Source organism: Lycorma delicatula, chromosome 4 (assembly GCF_047948215.1).
Source record: "Lycorma delicatula isolate Av1 chromosome 4, ASM4794821v1, whole genome shotgun sequence".
Lineage (NCBI taxonomy): Eukaryota > Metazoa > Arthropoda > Insecta > Hemiptera > Fulgoridae > Lycorma > Lycorma delicatula.
In genome coordinates this window covers 69,995,220-70,017,169 of record NC_134458.1, presented here as the reverse complement: position 1 = coordinate 70,017,169, position 21,950 = coordinate 69,995,220, and the positions used below count along the sequence as shown (strand labels likewise).

At 29.4% G+C, this 21,950-nt stretch overlaps 1 protein-coding gene across 2 annotated transcripts in view; it reads left to right on the top strand.

The window, feature by feature from the left end:
- The first annotated feature begins 5,284 nt into the window (after positions 1–5,284).
- LOC142323525 (CD2 antigen cytoplasmic tail-binding protein 2 homolog) overlaps positions 5,285–21,950 on the top strand; it is a 48,573-nt gene continuing 31,907 nt past the window's right edge. For both annotated transcript variants that reach the window (XR_012756110.1, XM_075363288.1), the window contains exons 1-2: positions 5,285–5,528; positions 20,154–20,425. Coding sequence is in view for 1 of the 2 variants with exons in the window: in XM_075363288.1 (XP_075219403.1) it covers positions 5,360–5,528; positions 20,154–20,425 (441 nt within the window). In the remaining variant the exon portion in view is untranslated. The remainder of the gene's footprint in view (positions 5,529–20,153; positions 20,426–21,950) is intronic.

Sequence of the window (21,950 nt, the reverse complement as noted above, 5' to 3'; positions counted from 1 at the left end):
CTGCACCCTTACCTAACATCATTTGCTTATTTTCTCCATAAACTTCATAAAATTGACAATGAATTTCAACTGTCAACAATTAAAACATTTTAAACCGTAATTATTGAGCTATGAACACCAACATAGACCTCTTTCAACCATACACAAGATCCATTTTACTCTGTAAGTGCCACTATGCTGCTGCATTAAGTTGGTGTTTAAAGCCCCATGTCTTGAATACTTCATTGTAAGTTACTTTCCTGATAATCTTCATGTTTTATTTAACACACTTTATTATTATTTTTTTTTTTTACTTGGGGGACGTTTAATAGAATTAATACAATTTTTATTTTGGTAGTTGTAAATTTTTGTACCTTAATTTCATTTTACTTATAAAATGAGTAAAATACTATTTGTTTTACTAAACAAATAATTAAAAGTTTGAATTGATTACTTGGAGAGAAATCAAATTGAATTTAAAGAAGAGTAAAACATGTGACAGAAAAGAGAATATTGTGTTAAATTTTAAGATAAGAGAGTGCAATATACCAAAAAAAACTTTATTTGGTATTTTATCTGTGTTTTAATTTTTATTATTACAGATTTTGTTTTTATTTAGTTGTAACAAAATTTTGTTCTTTAGGTTGCAAACTTTCATAAAATTAATAAAATAAGAAAAATATCAAAGGCAGACTGGCATTATCCTGGACAGCTTTCATGCTGATAAGAAATTGCTGAACAAAATATTTATAAATCAAAAAGAAAATTTAGAGATGAGTCTTAGCACTTCTTACAAGTAACACATGGACAATAGACAAGACAGATAATCAAAGAATATAGGCTTTATAAATGTGTTTTATTAAACAAGTTTGAAAATTAAGAGGATTTATATTGTACAAAACAAAAAGTTTTATAATGAATTCTTCAAGGTTGAGAGATGCTGTAGCAAAATTTTGTAAAATGAAGACAGAGTTACTTGTTAAAACATCAAGGTTAGATTGTGGTTATAGATGGTAAAAACTATAAATGAGAAAAAGATTAGAATGATAGAGGTGGGACCCTGGATGCCTACAACAGCCTAACCCCATTTTATTCCCAACTAATAATAACTTAACAATAGAAAAAATGTAGGAATAACTTATTGAACTTCTTTACTAATAGTATCTTTGGGACATGAATTTGATGTCACTCATGTAAGTATTTTCTTTCTGTGAAAGTATATAACTTTTTAAAGAATGGTTTGATTATTGCAGTATTTCAATTTTTGTTGATTTAGATGGGCAGAAGGTCTAGAAATTCTTATCTGTACTGCATTTTTACTTGTTCTTAAAAGTGTGAAATTGTAAAATTTGAATTTAAAAATATTGTAAAAATTGTGAATTGTAAAATTGTGAAAAAAATTCAAATAGCAGTATTTTAATTTTTGTTAATTCAGATCTAGGTACAAGAAGGCCTGAACTTACGACACAATTGAATTTTTTACTGGATCCAAGAGGCAGAACCTTAAAAAATATTATATTTTAGAGACAGAGCTTGATCCTCTTCAACATTATTTATTTTGTTTGTCTCTGTAGAAAAGATATTTTAGTATGAACAGTTTGAATATTGCAATATTTTGAATATTTTATCAAGATTTTAAATTCAACAAAAATATTAGCATCACAGTTATTAAAGCAAGAAATGGAAATGCTAATTTAGTTAGGTGTAGGAATTACTGAGTTAGTATGGAAAGTAGAGTAGGATTTCCTGTGAGGAGATTTTAGGATAAATCACTGAAAATGGAAATGCACAAGTGGGAATAATAAGATGGTAGGAAATGAAGGCTATATTATTACAAGCATTTGAAGAATTATTTCAGCCAGTATAGATCCAAAGCCCAAGCCAACAGTACTTAAGGTTTATGTGCCAACCTTTTCAACAGAAAATAAAATTGTTAGAAAGATGAAAGAAAAAGTAAATGTATTTGTTAATAAGTAAAAAATGGTCATCAAATAATAATGCTGACCGGGGTACAGAAGAGAAGAAATGGAAGGAAAAATATTCATGAAATTCATGGAAGTGAAATATATGAAGCCGAAAACTGGACTTTAAAATGTTGTTCATAGTATAGATTAGTACTGTAATTGTGTGATCACTATCTCTTGAAGAAACCAAGAGGCACTAGAAGGTATTAGACTACAAAATGGTTAAGCACAGATTTTAAAACCAAATTGTATAACAAGCTTATAGTGCTTAATTTCTGACTGAGTATATTGAAATGTCATTCTGATACATCCGTGTTTGGTCAACTTCAAATTCTTTACTTTTATAAAAATCACACATCACTTTCTGTGCATATGTGCTGCTAGATCTTTTCATCATTATGATTCATTCTGTTCCTGATTGGTGTTGCAAATGATGCTGTTGAAATGCCCCTCTGAAAATGGTTAGGAAACTCATTCATCTTGTCAAATAGTATACCTTATGTTCTCTGTATTCATTCCATTAGTATGTTGTTTTTGTTAAATTTAGTGTGTTTGTAAATGTACTGTTCAATTGTGTTAAATAACTTTTATGTGTTATGTATAAAACTTGCATGTTGTGGCTAATATCTTTGTGTTCAATCTCTGTGAAGTTTGCAAAGATTAATTCTGGTCTTTTGTGTAATACCTGTATTCATTCTTTGTATTAAGGATGAATCTTGTTCAATGTAGTATGTGATAGAGTCACTGCAGTTTTTTGTGTACTTCTGGATACAGTGTTTATTAGTGTATGGTTTGTTATTATTTTGTGTACGAAGACAGCATATTGTTTATAAAAGTGTAAAGATCATTTCTCATGCTCATTTATAAATTCTTTATATTTGAGAAAAGTGTTCCTTTGTTTTTTTATATGAATAATTTTTTGGTATTGATACTAAGTCACTATGGTATAAATATTTAGCTCATAAATTCCATATTTCTCCTTTTAACATTAATTTTTTTTCAACAATATATTTTTCAAAATTGGGGTTTTTTTCTGTTATCTATTGCAATAAAAAGCATCCCTTTATTTCATCTTATCTTAAAGACACAAATTTTAAAATTTGAGGGTTTTGTTAAAATGGAGCAGAAAAATTAGGGCTGGATGGAAGGACTTCTGTGGCATGGTGTCTTTTTTACCTGACCTGTTAATTTAGATTTGTGGGTTTGAATTGTACATTTTTGGTATAGGTTTCCAACATTCATTTACCCAGTAGTAATAAACCACCCCTCCCCCAAAAAAATAAAACCTTAATGGTTAAACGTTGTTCATAAAGCTGAAGTAAAGTCCAAACACACTTTTCTTTGCAAACATGTTTTCAAATGAAGAAAAAAGTTTTATATTCTTGTTGAAAAATTAATTGGTACTAAAGAGAGGAAACAAAGTAAAAATGAACATGTTAAGTAGGGAAAGTAATGGTGGTGGCAAATGACTATTATTGCATATGTAAAAGGTTCCAGTAAGTAAAATGAACATCATGAAGTTTTATTAAGTGCAACAGCAACTGATTTTTTAATACAAAAATTGCTGTTAATCAAAAAATATGAAAAGAGGAGAAAGTTTGGGTCATAAATCATAAAACATTCAACTTATCAATCAATAAGTTAAGTACATTGAAAGATTTATGATGTAATTCTCCAGTCAGTACCTTATTGTGCTTTAAAGGTTAACAATATAATTAATTACAAAATATTTATTTCATGGTATTAATCAATTCGTTTGAAAGTTTGCCTTTCTGAAAAAAAGTTTGAAATGTCAAACATTCTTAGAGTAATTCTGACATGCTATGCAGTTATCGCCTTGAAGACTGATTTAAACTCACAAATTCTACTAATTTAAGCAAAGCTGTGGTTGATCAATGAAGAGGTGGACTAGACAAAGAATTATATCTAAAATGAACATCATGAAGTTTTATTAAGTGCAACAGCAACTGATTTTTTAATACAAAAATTGCTGTTAATCAAAAAATATGAAAAGAGGAGAAAGTTTGGGTCATAAATCATAAAACATTCAACTTATCAATCAATAAGTTAAGTACATTGAAAGATTTATGATGTAATTCTCCAGTCAGTACCTTATTGTGCTTTAAAGGTTAACAATATAATTAATTACAAAATATTTATTTCATGGTATTAATCAATTCGTTTGAAAGTTTGCCCTTCTGAAAAAAAGTTTGAAATGTCAAACATTCTTCGAGTAATTCTGACATGCTATGCAGTTATCGCCTTGAAGACTGATTTAAACTCACAAATTCTACTAATTTAAGCAAAGCTGTGGTTGATCAATGAAGAGGTGGACTAGACAAAGAATTATATCATACCACAACTTGACAGAGGCACTATTTAAGACATTTTTCAAGCATGACTTATGTTTTTAAATGGAATTTTAATTTTTGTGAGAGGGGATGAGCACTCCACCCTCACACTCTTTCAATGCTGCTGTTTGGTTCTGGACATGGCAGTAAAAAACTCAGATTTTGCTCTGATCAGAGACAAGGTTTATTGTCCTTTCCCCGTTTCCTTATCCCTTCTTTCTAGAATAAGTTCAACTTCCACCCTGGCTGCATCTGTGGGATATGTTAAAATCTTCTGGTAGCTGGCATTCTGCTACCACAACTTCTTTATTTTGGCCCATTGGAGTGATAACCTGTGATAGGGTTCTATTTTCTATCTTGGAGTTCTAGAAAAGCACAAATAGTAAAAGACATTTCTACTAATAAAATCTCATTTTTGTCTTCAAAATTAGATACAAGGTAGAAAAGAAACATAGGCATTACATTAAAATATTTATTTACTACTTCATAAAATATTTATTTATATTTGTCTTTGTTGGTGCACTACACAACCAGTGTCTTTTTGGAATAATTCAGCAGTACTAATGTAGCTGTATTTTCAATAAACACAATACTTGATAATTAAAAGAAAGAGAACTGATGAAAATTTTTCGAAAATTAATGACCATCAACGGTAAAACTTTATCAATGATCGCTACTAGAGGTGCGAATTTAATACTCTGAAGCTTTTGAATTGTTTTTGTTGCTTTCTGAAGGAGTTTGTGCTTAATTCCATAATCGCTGTAAAAATAAATATTAATAGATTAGTATATCTGAATCGCCAAAATAATATGCAGTTTCTAAATTTTAGATATACAGAAAAATTTATAAGAATGTTAACAAAAAAAAAAAAAAAATGCGTATACATTTTTTAATTACTCCAAAAATACTGTCCATTAAGTTATTTTATTCCAAATAAACAATGAATGTGAAGATACAACATTTGATTGTGGAAGTTGGCAGCACCAAACAGATACGGAGTACTGTGTAGTAACGCACAGTGTAGTGTTGATTGGCGAATTGTTGTGCTAGATATACTTGTGAACCATGTTGAAACGTAAATTTGTTGAGGATGATGGTGACAGCGATATTGAAGAAGTTTATTCTAATGTACCCATCAGAAATGACGAGTCCGATGATGATGATGATGATGAGGGCAATATTCGTTCTTCAAAATTACGGCTAGAAGATGATAGTGACGATGAAGTGATTGAAGGTTAGGAAAACAATTATTTTGTTAACTTAGTTGTTGAAATTTTATTTTAATAATCAATTCATTATGCATGATAGGTGGTAAATTTTTTTTTTTTTTTTTTGAGTGTGTAAATGATAGTTATTTCTCATTGCATGCATTGTGTGTTGATTAGTGTTATAGCAGATAGTTTGTTTATTAAACAAACCGTCTTTATCGATTACAGAATGCTGTGACATTTTCAAATTAAATGCTTATGTTACTGAAAAAATTTGATTGTAATCTTAGTGCCTGGGGAAAGAGAAATTTACTAAGTTATATCGGTACTATTTTATTACTTTAACATCAGGTTAAACCTCAAAACTTGTTACAAAATTGTTATTTCCATTCATTTAAAATGTACCATTGGATTTCTTAATTTATTGTTGATTTAAGTTCTTTATTAATTTATTGTAATTTTATTTTAAAGATTGCTATAGCATACTAGCTCCTTACCTGCCAAATGTTTGTCTATCTGCTTACATTAGTTTAAGAAGACATATTGTAAATCTAAATTGCCTCTTTTACTTTGCATGTGAATCATGAGATCTTAGCAGCTGACTGCATCAAATTTATTTCCAGCTCTTTCAGCATGCTTTGATCTTAATTGTAGTTTTTTGTTGTAATTTATGTGTGACTTTTTTATACATTAACAGTCTGATATGTACATTCAGGTTATTAAGCATATTTTTGATAAAATAGTTTAAACTTGAAGGTTCAAACCATTTTCCTAAATTTTAAAACTAGTTATGTTTGGGCCTGTCTGTCTTGTTTTATTATATATTATTTGGGGTTTGAGTGATCTGTAAAATTGATTCTGTTAAGGTCTACTCATTTTAAAGAAAGATTGTTTTTGTTCAGTTTTGAGCTGTCATATTGTGATTACTTCGACTTTGTTGAGTTAGTTTGGGTATTTTAGAAAAGTATCTTACTAGTTCAGTATTTCCTCTTGTTTCAGTATGTACATTGTATAGAAACTGGAACTCAAAAGCAAAGTGAGTAAAAGGTACCCATTTTTGAAATGGATAGCTGTAGTATATACAGTATGAGTTATAGATGCAGAGTTGTATAAATAGCTAGTAAAAAATTTGTTTTAGAGTGAATGAATGATAAAGGAGTGTGTTGGCAATTTTTGGTACTTTATTATGAATTTATAACTGATTGATCAAGTTTAGTAAAATACTTTAAAGGTTTCAGTCCTTTAAAGCCCATTTCAGCCCTGCGTATCAAGTACTTTCTGAAAACATGCCCTCTTCTCAATGAAAGACTTAGGTGCTTCTTTCTGAGGTTCTGAAATAAGGTGGTATTTTAAGAAAATTGCATTATGAAAGTATCTTTGTAAAGGATGTAATCTAGTTTGTGCACCTAATATGTTTTCAACAAACAAGTTTTCTGAAGTTTTGTAAAATATAAACTGAAATTTTTAATTAAAAAAGTCAACAATCCATGATTTTGTTTGATTGGCAGAGCTTTTGTGTCTATAGTGCCATTTTTGACAGTTTATTTCCAAAGCTGTGGACTGGTTTGTAATGATGTTTGAATTATATGTGTTATTTAATGCTATAATTCATTGTCCTTCAGAAAATAAATAATTTAAAGATTAGATAACATTTTTAGAAAATGCTATTATAAATGTTGTATCAGAAGTGTACAATTTACTGATAATAAAATATAAGGGTTAGATTTAAATATGTGATTGTATTTAAGGTTCTTGATTTTCATTGTAATGTATATTTGTTTTCACTCTCTCTCTCTCTCTCTCTCTGAATGAAAATTCTTATTAGAATTTTAAGAGTAGTGTTACAGAAATTTTATAGACTGATTTATCTGAGACAAAGGAAAGCTTTGAGAATTAATAATAAATTTAAAAGTTCTGATTACTTGATTACTAATAGGAAGGTCATCCCAATTTTTTCCTGGGTTTACTTGTTAACTTCTAGATTCATTCTAACTTTTGAAAGCCTTAAATAAAAGATTAGTTTAGTAATATCCTTCATGAGATAGTGTGCTATGCAAAATGTAAGGAATGTTTTGGTTGGACTTGGATAATTGTGTTAGATTTTTTTGTTGTAGTTTTTAAAAAGGAAGAGATAAGTTAGGAAACTGATTTACAAATCAGTTGGAAAATTCTTTTCTTTCAGGTTTCAGTGTAATAATTTTGTCTGTAATAATAATCTGTAACAGTTTTTGGTTATTTGAAAAGTATCTTTGTAAAAATCCATAGTATCTGTATTATATCAAAACTTAAGTAAAGTTTTCAGTTTTCATTAGCAGTATATATTGGTGGAGATAAATGTATGACATTGTCTTGGTATATATTGAGTGTATTTTCATGATGGCAACATAAGCTCCTTGCTACAGTTTGTGTTGTTATAATTGATTTTATGGGTTTAGTAGGTTTTTCTTTAATTAGTGTAGAGATTAGTTTTATCAAATTGATTTTTGATTGGTTTATAGAGTGGTGTATTTCTACACAATTAGTTTCTTTCAACTTTAATAAGTTGTACCTTTCCCATGAACCAATGTAGGCAGTAAAGGTAGACTACTTGCTTAAAGGAAGAGCAGTATAACGATTTAAAGGTGAAAAAAATCTTGTGTAAATCAAGGAAAGGAACATAAGGAAGACAAAGTTATTTTACTCTTTTGGAACATTATTGAATAAACATCGCAGAGGTATTTTGGTGTTGTTTTATGAATTGTATAATAATACATTGCAAGTTGTTAACATTACAGGAATTAGTTATAAGTATCCAGATGTTAATATGGTGATAATATATGTTCATTATTTTTGTAGTAAAACCAAGGTTCTTCCTTTCTGAAGATAAAACATTGCATTTGCAATTCTGTACAGCAAGCAAAGTAGTGTTAATAGCTTTGCATTTTCCTTAGTTAATGTTTTTAACTTTATTGTATCAATAATTTACGTCAGAAGTGAACTGGCCACTCATAAAAATTAACATGTTTACAGTTTTATGAAGCTTATATTGAGCTTTTTGGTTAGTATTTAGAATAGGTGTGTAGATATTAGCATGTACTTTGCGTTGAATTCTTCAACTTATTTCTCTTATGACACTGTGTTTTATTAGATGATGTAATGTGTGGGTTAATAAGATGTACTATGAATTAGTGTATCAGTTGTTGTTTGGTTTCTATATATTTTGAAAGGATACTTGTCCAGTTTGGATATGGTGAGGTCTAGGAATGTCTGATTAGTTGTATTTGTATTCTGTGGTAAACTGGAAGTGCCAAGTAACCTTTTAAGAGTGTGTGGTATTATGTTTACTGTTGTACAGACTATGATGTTATCAGCTTATTTGTGCCGGTGTATTTTGTTTGTTTGTAAGTGCTTAGTGCAATTGGTTTTCAGAATTTAGAATAATTTCATCTAGTAGGTTAAAAGTAGTTGAATCCGATGGTAGATATGATGGTATATTAAGATTTGTTGTCTCTGAATTAGGTTTGTTTTGCTACAGCTTCTGTTGTGATTATAATTAAAGACTGCTCTTATACAGAAGTATAACAAGTAATATATAATCTAATTTTTCTGTCCATCTCTGCAACTGCTTTTTAGTTGATAACATTTCAGTTGTGTAGATTAATGTTGGCAACTAAAAAATGATTGTAGAGGAATTATTTATTTGAGATGATATTTTTGCTATGGTACTTTGCTATTTATTAACTTTAGATAATGTTAGGTATAATAAAGTTAAGAGTATATATTTTATATATATATATATATATATATTAATGAAAATATCTTGTGTTTGTTGATGTTTTCATATCTTTGTTGTGTAGTATTTCATTACCTAGAATTATTATAGTGTTATTTTGATAGCTTTGGATATATATTAGGTTATGTACACTTAAATATTGTGTGATTTTTGTTATTGATTATATCAATGCTTTATTTCATTATAATGACTAGTAAATAAAAAACTAAAAAAAAACTCTTTTAAGGTGAGAGTGGAAGCTCTATCCTGCTAATCTTAAAATTTCAGAGACTAATACTGATAAGAAGATGAAATGTGGGGAGAATGTTTCTTATTTTATTTTGACACTACTGATCCTCTTTGGTTGAAATATCAGGGTTTTGAAAAAAGCTAACAATTTTTTCCATCAAGCCAATTTTTTCTATCAAATTTACAGAAAATGTGGCCTATTTTAATTTTTAAATCAAGAACTACTACAAAGACAGTGATGATAGAGGATCCACACAAGTAACTAAACAACTAGAAAAACCTGTAAAAATTTCACCCTTGTATCTCAAATACTTTCTGAAAATTCAGGTCTTTATGCCAAAAAATAGGATTATTCAGGAAACTGGATAAACAACAAAGTTGTAACTACTACTTACTTTAAATTACATTTGGATACCTAGAATCCTCGAGCCTGGTAATTCTCATCCTCTGGATTCTTCTTAAGTAGTTTTCTTCTTTTTGTAGTCCCGGCTTCCTTGACAACATTTTTCACATTTATTTATGCTTTCCCGATACAATCCTTGTTGAGAAAGTGTAATGCATCTACACTGTTTTGCCCAGTTTGAACCCCCAAATGTTCAAGTATCTTTCACCTACCAATATTTCTATCATTGAAAGTCACCACAGCATCATACACACGAAGTTGTAGCTTATATCTTTTGACAAAAATGTTTTTCGGAACTCATGTCTACATAACATTGTTAAATGACTTGTTCACGTTTTAGGTATTTGTGTGAAGACACTTTTTTAGTAATTCAGGAATAGGATTTTTGTGAGTATACCCATCAAGTTTACCAGCTTCTTTGACCTTCAGATATTTGCACTAGTTGCACTAGCAATTATATCTGCTAGTATCAGTTATATAGTTAAGAATTAAAAAGATATTCTTTAAATTTTTATATAAAATATAGTGTGTTTGGTAGTGAAGTATGGATAATACAAAAAGCAGAAAGGTAAAGAATGGAGACGTATGAAATTGTGGTGTTGCAGGAGGATGTTGAAAATTAATGGGTTGATTAGATCCAAAATGAAGAAATTCTTAAGATGAATTGATTAGAAGAAAAATTTGTGGCAGAAGCTTATAACTAGGTTGATAGGTATATATTAAGAAAATCTAAGTTTAGTTAATTTGGTAATATAGGAATGAGTAGAAGGTTAAAACTGTAAAGGAAGACAAAGATTAGAATATATAAAACATAATTGAGGATGTAGGATGCAGAAAATATGTTGTGGTTATAAAATTAGCACAGAGAAGGTAGGGGTGCATTAAATCAAATGACCGAGACAAAAAAAAAGAAATTTTTACAAAACTTCACAAAAAAGTGTGTATTTAATTTCTACTTGTGATTATAAAATAAAAGTAACAACTGGTTTATAAATTACTAAGTGTCATTTTAAACAACATAAGTTCAATCCAGCTTTGAGTTAGAAACAGTCTAGACCACTTAAAATTTCTGCTTGGTCTGGCCACAACAGCAAAAAGTTATACATGGTCTGAACCATCAAAAGTCTCTCCTTTGTTAAACAGTATAGTTGTTTAATGGTCTTAGGTCAGAAAATTTTCATAAAATGACTAAATAAATTAAAAATTCTCAAAGGCTGTTAGATATTATAACAGGCTCATTATATTTAAGGCTTTATTCAACTATGAATATTTTTTTATCATTTTTGTTTAATTTATTTTTATTATGGGCATTTTTCATAACATTGGTTGGTAACAAACTAATTCTGTGATAGTTTCCAGGCAGAGTTGGACTGCGGGTGATTTCCCTAATCTGTATTTATAAGCAAAATTCTTAATTTTTATTTTAGTTTGTAGTTTAATGTTTTATCTAATCCTTCTGGTCTGTTATTCTGAAGTACATTTGTTTTGGGGTTTTTCAAAATAATTTTTTGATCCATTACTGTAACCGTTATAAGGGCATGGTGACCAGTCATTTTATTTGTTTATTTATTTTCACACAGAATTACTAATTTTATTTTTAATAATAAAAAAAACATACAGTGCAATAAAACAATTTCTGCAATATAACATAAAATGTAATGTATGAAAATTTAGATACCCTCTGTAGATAAATCTGTGTTGAGAGTTACCATCCCAATAACAGTTTATAGAATGAAACAGAAATTTTGAGAACACTGCCAGCAACTTAAAATAGTAATAACATTTTATAAATATTGTAATCCTAAAATAGTAATTTCTTTTAACAATTTCTTCAGTAATTAAATTAGAATAATAACTCCAATTTCATCAATTTTAACAACTATGTAAATAACAGAGCATTTATTGTATTTTCTAGATTCCTTCATATTTTTAGGTAATAAGTTGTTCAACTTGGAGGCAAAAACGAATAAAATGTCTATACACTTACAATTTTCGTAAAGATAACACAATTTATCATTCCTACTTTTGATATTACTCTCTCTCTCTCTCTCTCTCTCTCTCTCTCTCTATATATATATATATATATGACACCTTTTATAATATATGAAACCTTCTATATGAAACACCTTTTATAAAAAGTTTTTAGGACTCTATAAAACATACAGATATCTTAAGGGCATGATGCTTAGTTTGTAATGAGTGGAAAAAATATGCTTAATCTATTTTAGTGAGAAATCATTCTTATACATGTTTTTGTGCTACCAATAATGGCTTTTTATTGATTATAGGTCTTGAGTGGATAGTTTGTGTTTAGACTATTTTTTTAAGCTGTCTTTCTACTTTCCATTGGGATAGCTTATAGTTTTTACCATAATTTGTAACATATTTTTAATCAATCGTTTTTTGATTATATATATAAATTCAAGCCGAAATACTGTTTTTGTTTTAGTGTTTCATAAGTATTGGCAATCTTATTTATTTATTTATTTATTTTAGAGTTGCTTTATTAATTCTTATGCATCTACTGATGTTGAATGTAACAAAGTTTGCATCTAATTTTATCTATCTATATATATATTTATATACGAGCGTATATATTATTTTACGAATGTATTTGCGTGATGTTTTAAATTTATTATCATTCCAGTTGGCATTGAGTTATATTGTGCAAGTGTTGTGGTTATTGGGATTATGTTTTCAGATTTTTAGTTTTTATTTATTTATTTTTTGGTTTTGTTTGATGTAATTTTGGAATTTTGTGCTGACTGATGCTGTGGGATCTCGCAAAAGTCGACTTTTGGTATTATTTTTTTAGGTTCTGTTATTGTGTTTGGTGGTTGTTTTGTTGTTATTTTGGGTTATTTGGCACAGGTGTTCAGTGTGTTGATGAATTTTTGAATTTTCACAAGGTTATATATTTATATATTGTTAGGGATGTAGGATGTAGAGGGTATACTGAAATGAAATGACTAGCACTAGATAAGGAATCTTGGAGAGCTGCATCAAACCAGTCAAATGACTGAAGACAAAAAAAAATCCAGGAGGTTAAAAATAGGTGAGCCCATCATTAGGACTGTTTTAATGTAGTATGTCTTGTAACATATGAAGTAGTTCTGTTATGGCTTATATTAGGTTATAATTTCAGTAGTCACTTGATGTGTTGTTATTGTTTAGTGTTTCATTTAATGTGTTAAAGCATTCTTCTATAGATATGTCAGTGTAGAAATTTGTTATTTCTTAGGATAGAAGCATAAATTTATGTACATCCATGATTTTATCAGCAGTTGTTTTCTGGTTTTATGAGCTGTTCTCAAGTGTTATATATGATGTGTTAACTATCCATATATCTAGGTAATATGTATGTGGATGCTGCAGTATAATGATTTGTTATGTTTATATCTTGTACATAAGCATAATTCAAAAAGTAGCTATACTTTTTAGTTTGGCTTCTAAGAAGTGCATGTTAGATGGTGTTTGTTTTTATTATTAATTTTTGTTGGTTGTTAATTGCTAATTGTTTTATATTTCATTGTAGGGTCAGTGCTCAGCTCAGTTATGTTGTGAATGTATTTATTAATTTTGCTTTCGGTGTGGTTTCCTTTAGTTGATAACTTTGGTCTGTGGGTTGTATCTGATCATAGCTAGTCAAATTTATTTTTTATATAATGCTTTCATTGTCAAGCACAGGTTGTGGATGTTTTGGTTACATTAAGATAGTGAAAGTTTTGTTTGAAGCTTCAAGTCTTTGTTCTTATGCTGTATTTTATTGGTATGAGTGCATAGACATAGAAAGATTTTTATATATTTAGAGTTGATTGTTAAGGTGGTAAATTTTCTTGGTGTTTATTTTATATTGTTTTTTAAGTTTTTAACACGTTGAGTGCCATGATATGCGCTGGTGTTACTCAGGATTGCTTTATATACAGGCCATGAGATGTGCCGACAATACTCAAGGTTTGTATTACTCATAAGCCATGAGTAGCCATGCTGGCTTCTCAGAATTAATTTTACAGTGTACACAATCATATTTCTTGGCCTGTTGTGAACACTTTGTTTTATGTTATCAGTCTGTAACGAATGTCAGATAATGTTATTCGCCATTCTATATCACTTCATTTTTCTGTGTAATTACCTTCAGTCTGTCCACATTTTAGTTCTATGTTGTGTTCTGTAGTTTGATTGCTGCTCCAAGTGTTTTTGTAAGTTTTTTATAATTAATTATTGTTTTATGAGTAGGTTTTTTTATTGTATGTTATGTATGCTACATTATTAAGTTTAGTTACAAGTGAAAATAAACACTAATAATATTACATCAACACATTTCATTATATATTTGTAGTTTTATTTCATTATCCTTTTTATTTTCAAATTAGGTTAATTTTTTGGTTACTGGGTATTCTATTCTGGTTAAAAAACTATTCTATTGTTTTTTCAATGTTGAATTAACAATTCTTTGCTCTTTTCTATTTTCGTACTTACGAATATATACTGTAATTATTTTTAATTTCATTAATCATATCAGGATAATCAGCCTACTTGTAGCGGATTAAAATCTCCTAGTTGAAAACAAACTGTACTGATTGATGAAGAACTTCATGCCGTACTTTACAGTGACGATGAAGGAAGCATATTTTCTTTATCTGAATTTAAATATGAGCCTTACAGTGTTTCAGATAGTTCATCTAACAATGATAATTTGGTTCCAAACCAGTCTTTTGAGACAGAAAGAAAAACAGTAAAAGAAAATTTGGAAACAACAGAAGATGAGTGGCATGATGGTCAAATTATCTCTTCATGTCAAATTGAACGGTCAAGAAAAATATAATTTATTATGTTTCATACTCACAAAATAAGGAAGCTCTGACAATGAAAAAGATTTTTTGATGATGAAATTCTAAATATGATTGTTATTGAAACCAACAGAAATGCTACCAATTTCAAGCTTCAAAATAGAAGAAAATGTTCTTATCGCTGCAGTAAGTGGTTTGATACAACTTCTAACGAAATGTGGAAATTTTTTGCATAATAATGTATATGGGGGGTAGTAAAATATCCCAAAATTTCTGATTACTGGGATACATCTATTCTTTATAATAATTGTCCAGTGCCTAAAATTATGAGCCGTGATCGGTTTCACATACTTCTGAAATTTGTTCATTTCGCCAACAATGAAACAGATAATGATGATAGATTATATAAGGTTAGAAATCTGACTAACGAGATTCAAGAAAGATTCCATGAAGAATATGAACCTGTTGAGTTTATTGTCATAGATGAATTGATGATTCCATTTAGGGGGAATTATTCTTCAGGCAATATGTTCCTACCAAAAGTCACAAATATGGACTGAAGATGTTCAAACTATGTAATACTGTAGGTTACGCCTTCAAGGCATCTGTATATTCTGGAAAATTTGACTACAATTCATCTGGACTGGCTGAAAGAGTTGTGCTTGAATTTGCCAATAAATATTTATCTTCAGGAAAAGTAATAGTGACTGACAACTTTTATATGCCTGTTCCACTTGCGACTTCATTGTTACAGAAAAACATTCATTCATTGGGCACATTTGGGTGAATCAGAAAACATTTACCATCTGAGGTAATATAAAAAAAATATTACAAAATGAGAAGTAACAGGGATGCAGAAAAAAAGAGATATTGTCATTGGAAAGTGGAAATATAAAAGAGAAGTTTTCTTTCTTAGCACTAAACACACATTGGAAAAAGTTACCACATAGAAAAAAGGTCGGGGAAACTAGTAAGTAAACCTGCAGCAATAGTTGATTTCAATAAGCGTTAACAAAGGATAGATCTTTCTGATCAGATGACTAGTTATTTTTCACTGTTGCGACGAACTGTCAGATGGTACCGCAAAGTTGCATTTGAGTTATTATTGAACACGTTAGTTGTGAATGCTTGGCACATTTAAAATCATTTTCACAGCAAAAAATTTGTATATAAAATCAGTTTTGCAGATGCTCAACATGGACAAATACGGAAAGCCAATTGAAGAAAAAGATATTCTAACTGAACGGCAGGTCAAGAAACACATCTTGGAATCCACTTCAGAAAGAAAGAAATAAAATTGGAGAATTAGATGGCGTTGTGCACATTGTTTTGTCGATACTGCAAAAGCTCAAGGAGGAGCAATGGCCCACAATAATATAAAATTTGTGTCAATACAGTGTAGTGAATGTAACAAGTTTATGCGCTTACCATGCTTTAGCAAATATCACTAGTATTAACTGTAAAATTTGTAACACAGAAATCAAATTTTGAAATTGTTCTCTAAAACACTATTATAAAAAGGACTAAAAACAATTTTATATTACATTACATTTTTCTTCGTTTTTATTGTTGTGTTTAAATTTTTAAGAACTTCAATTGCTTTTTATTTTATGATTGTATTACTCTATTGGTATTCTAATTACCTTAGTTTAAAAGTGTTTTAATTATTTTTTATTATAAATGTCATTGTATTTAACTAATAATTTTTAAAATTATTTATTATTTCGGTATTGTTCACTTAGTAAATTTTAGAGATTAACATTAATAAAAATTACAGTTTATAAGAAAAAACAAAATTTCAGTGAGTATTGCTGGAGATACTCATGGCACACAAATGATGCATGCATTATTAGGAGGCCGTGAGTAGTGTCGGTGCACTCATGGTTTTTTCTTTTATAATTTGAGGTTTATATTCAATTTCAGCTGTATATATACTTAAATGTATGCATTAGAAACCATAATCACTTTTTATATCTTATGGCCTGATGGGAATGTTTTTCAGTTTTTCATTATACACTGCAGTATACAGCTGGTGATTTTCCTTACACATTGCGTTATACAGCTGGGTGATTTTCCTTACACATTGCGGCAGTCAACATTGTAATCTATTTTGGAGTTTCTATATTTATGTATGTTTGAGTAAATTTTGAGTGTAAACTGCTGCTTGAAATGAAAAAAATTGTTACTGAAATTTTATTTGAAAATAAAAAAATTTTACTGAATAAAATAAAGCTAAGTAAAAAGTTATGTTGCAGAGACATTTATGTATTTATTATTTTTTTAAATAATAATTTTTGAAGTAATTTTCATCTAATATCATTAAACAGGTAAGTTCTCTGTTGCTCCTGATCAAGATAGTAACTGAATGTGCTTGAAACTTGATAGTTACTTGCATTTAACAAATTTCATAAAATAGCATATCTAAATAAAATCAAGAATAAGTTGTTCACTTGCTCTCTCACAATTTCTTTCTCTTAGTGATTGCTCAGGCTAGAACTGCATGATTTTTCAAGAACATACTTCTGAGTCCCAGATAATCAAGTAAGAAAGGAATTTTTGGTAACCGATTCAAAATGGCATAAACCCGGAAAAGTCCTTCAGGAAACGTGAAAAAAAGTTACAAAATTCCTTAGCTGTTGTAGAATATTGAATTGGGACCTTATTTAATTTATTTCATAACTTAGAAAATTAGAACCATTTTATGTTGATGCATAAACTCCCTAATTTTGTCAAGAGTTTTTTTTTAAACTTTCCTTATTAGTGCACATATAAAACCAGTAGGCTGCTTTTCCCTCTTTTGCATCATCTTGTGGTATAAGATTTTTCCTGTCTAAACATGCACATGAGCTTATTCCCATTCCCCAAAAGACATTATTCTGTAAATCAGTTAGGGAGTTATATTTAACCTTGCATTAAAAATTGTCTGGCTGAAATAAATGTATCTGTATCATTCTTTGTCTCTATTCAGGAGTTCTTTAAAGAACTATTTTTTGATAAATGCTGCATTTATTTAATTTGAATCAGTAGTTTTTTCAGTGCTGCTTTTTAATTACTGTTTTTATTTTAATTTCTTTTCAGAGCTAAAAATCCCTTCTCAACTCTTACTTTAAGAACAACTGAAAACTTTGATGCTTATTTCACTGTTTTACTGTTATTACATTTCCCAATAATCCTATTCAAGTTTTTTGAAGTCTGTTTTTAGAACTTTTTTTTATTTACAAAAATAAAGAGGGATGTAATGGTGAATAAGGTGCATATTCTCTATTGTCAGGGTGATTGAAAGTATTGATTTTTAGTATTTCCAAACTTACCACTGGCTTCAATTGAAAGTAATTGTACATGCATGTCATAAAACTTGAATCCTCTTAGATTCCTCAGCAATACCTGGCTACAAACTTCAGTTTTCTTTAGAAATGTAGGTGTTGCTTCAATATTTATTAGTTTCCCTTTAATTCAAAGGTTACAATTCTCACTGAAGGTATGTTTTCTCCCGTTAAAGTCCAACAAGGCAAGGAACGGGGGGGGGGGGGGACCGGAATGTCACTAGGCGGGTGTCTTCCCCTATGAGGTTGGGATGAAGGTATGTTTTGCAATGATTGTAAACAGGTCACAGGAACAGTACATGCAACTAGCTGAAATTTATTTGGGGGAAAAACTGTTTTATGAGTAGTTTTGCAAGGCCTGCCTAAGAATCAGCTTGCTGAGCAGCTTTGTGATTGTGTATCATCAGATGATAAAGCAGCCTATGTTATGAGAAAGAGAGTTGTTACACTAAAAATAAAAATAATATAAAAATGAAGGAGACAAACTTTCTCTGATCCTCTTTAACTGCACTCTAGAAAAAGTAATTAGAGAATGGAAGGAAGGACTCAAAAAACTAAATATTGCAGAAAATGTTAAAATGGAATATAAAAATAAATTTATAAACACAACCTTATTAGCCTTTACAGATGATGTAGTGATATTTGCAAAAGACATGGATGAAGCTTGAATTAAGGTCCAGAAATTAAGGGAATGTGCCAATAAAATTGGCTTACAAATTTCTTTTGAAAAAACAAAATGGTTCTCAAATAATAAAAAAAATAAATTACAAACTAAAAATTCTGAAAAATCAAGAAATTAAAAGAGTATCAAATTGTAAATATCACGAAGAAATAATAACACCAAATGCTCTAGAAAAGAAAGTACTAAAAGCGCGAATGCAGAAAATGGCATTAGTGTTCAACTTGACATGAAATTTATATAATAAAAAATTAATTGTTTTTGCATACTTCTAAACTCTGACATTATAAATAATAATTCTTCTGGAGGCATTATATGGCACTGAGTGTTTGCAACATTTTTTGATAAATACCTTTTTAAAATAAAAAAAGAAATTTAAGAAACATACATGGCCCTGATTACCAGGACGGAATTTGTAAACTAAAAAGTGAAACAAATTTATGAAAAGAGAGAAAAAAAATAAGACACTATCTGGAGAAGATTACAATTTTACGAACATTTTTACAGAATGAGTGAAAACAGATTAACACAACAAATATTTAACTTTTATAACAGTAGAACTATTAAAACTAGTCTGTTTAAAGAAGTAGAAAACGATCTTAAAACTTTAAAAATCCTCAAAGAAACCTGTTTAAATAGAGATCAATTTAGAAATTAATCAAGGAATATAAGTTTCCAGAGAAGAAGATAATGAGGAGTGTAGGAAGAAAGTGGACTGAGGAAGAAAAACAGCAGAGTGAAAAAACGAAAAAATATTGGGAAAATAAATTAGGTTCTTTAAGTATTATGCAAACATAATCCCTAGTGGTCCAGACGAAAAAAAAAAAAAAAAAAGATGACGGTTGATTAAACTGAAGTTTAATCAATAAGTTATATAAGTTGAGAATCTTATATATTTTTAATATTGTTGAATTTTTTTTGTAGCATGCAACTGTGCCAAATAAGCCCATGTGAAAGTCAGAAAAAACAGTTATTTATTTCTTTTATTTGAAAAAATAATTTTCTACTTTAAAGATGCAATTTTTTAAAATTAAATAATGTTATTAGAATTGAAAAGAAATTTATATGTCTGTAGAAGATATAACTATAATTTTTAGAAATTTGAATTTAGATTGATATCTGAAAATTCAAACTGCAGAGAATATTTGTTCAAAGAAGAGTATTACAGCTATTTGAATTAAAAAAAAAAAATATGCAAACAAGTTTTAATACTATTAATTATTTATTCTTCAGTCACTTTAAATCATCAAAATGAAATATTTCTTAATGTAGTTTCCATTTTAAGACATGTTTGCATATTTCTAGTGTATGTTATGTTTAGCATTGTTGAAGTCACTGGTACCGTTTAAAATTTTTTAATAATTTTTCAACTGCAATAGAATAATATTGTTTATAATTTTATTGTTTCATTCCATTAATTTGCAAATATTTATTTAATTTTATCCACTGTTTATAGGTAAAAATGGAGATGTTGACAATGAAGAAGATGATGATGATGATGATGATGAAGAAGATGATGATGACGACGATGAGGAAGAGGAGGATGATGATGAAGATGAAGAAGAAGAGGACGATATAACTGGAAGGAAAAGTGGAGATATTCCTTTAACACCATTTAATATGAAAGAAGAGATGGAAGAGGGTCATTTTGATACTGAAGGAACATACCACTGGAAAAAAGAAAAAGTTGTTAGAGACAGTTGGCTTGAAAACATAGACTGGGTTAAGGTAGGTAGTCTCTTAGTACTCATTTTTTTCTATGTTTGGTTTTATTTAGTTCTATCACTTGGTGTATGATCAACAGATTTATTAATTTTTGATATTACAACTTGAAGCAACAAGAAACAACTTGTGATTGTTTTTCAGTTGGAAAATTTTACTTTTTTTGTTTAAAAAACTGTTAAAAAGTGTACTGTTTTTCAGGATTTAGTATTATATTTCCAACAAAGAGAAAAACATTTATCTGGAAAATGTAGGATACAGACGTGGACACCAAATTAATTGTTTGAGAAAAACTATTAGCAGTTATAAAGTTATAGAAATTTTAGATGGAAACAATCTGAATTTGTTAGTGATTAGGAATGGTAAAATGTATCTAAAATAATCCGATACTTCTGTGTTTGCAAGAGACATAAATCAAAACAAATAGTTTTTCTATCAGTTGTTTATGGTCTTCTCATCTGGTCTCTTTCTATCAAATTTTTGTTTAGTCACTAAACCTCAGCCCTCATCTTCAGTTGTTCATAATTTAAAAAAATTGTTAAAGATCAAATGAAGGACAAATATTTATCTAAACTACATAGCACTTCTAATTTTGTAAGTTTTTTATCTGAAAAATCATTTTAAATGAATTCAGTTTAATATAAAAAACAATAATAGTAGTAAATTTTTTGGGTTAAATTGTACACCACTTGTACGTCACATGTGCAACTAGTGTATTTTAATAAAAAATTGAAGAGGAAACGTTTAAATTTGAAGAACAAATTAAAGTTTCCTAATTGCTAGTTTTTCATTTTTATTTATTTCCTTCTTATTTAAAATATAACATCTTACTTTCTATATTACAACATTAACATTTTTTTTTTGTTCTCGATGAGTTAGAGAAATACCATTTACATACTCCCCATAAATGGGGGAGTGTTGGACTTGCATGGGTTTGGCTGGATGTTATTAAGAGCCTATGTGTTCCCACACCCTACTGACTAAAACTCCTATCTCATTGTACTCTCCACCTGGAGCCGGATCAGCATTTAAGCACTTACTCAGCTCCAGGAGTGCCGGACTCTAACCACCAAGGAGGAGCTGCACCAAGCCTGGCTATGCCATTTCCAGCTGCCCCAAACAGTGGCCAGGTCTCGGTCTTTTTCCCTCAAGAGGTAGGGAGTCCTACCGCTTCATCGCCACCGCCCATCCAGGCAAGCCCAGATGAATGACAATTCCATGGAGGGCTGTCCCAACCCCCATCACTCATTTCTCTTTAATCTGTATTTGGTGTTAATCTTCACCTCAGTTTCTAGCTTCATCTTCCTTGGTCTTTAATATGTCAGTGGTTAACTTTGACACCTCCTCTCATTGAGCTCGTCCTCTTAGCATATGAATATATGCTAAGAGGATGACACCAGATAATACTATTGAATAATAGTATCATCTGGTGTCCAGATAATACTATTGAATAATAGTATTATCTGGTGTCAGCCATCCCAGCCCATACAGTTGCCTATTCTGATCCCTTCTATAACAGTTGTAAAAGTAT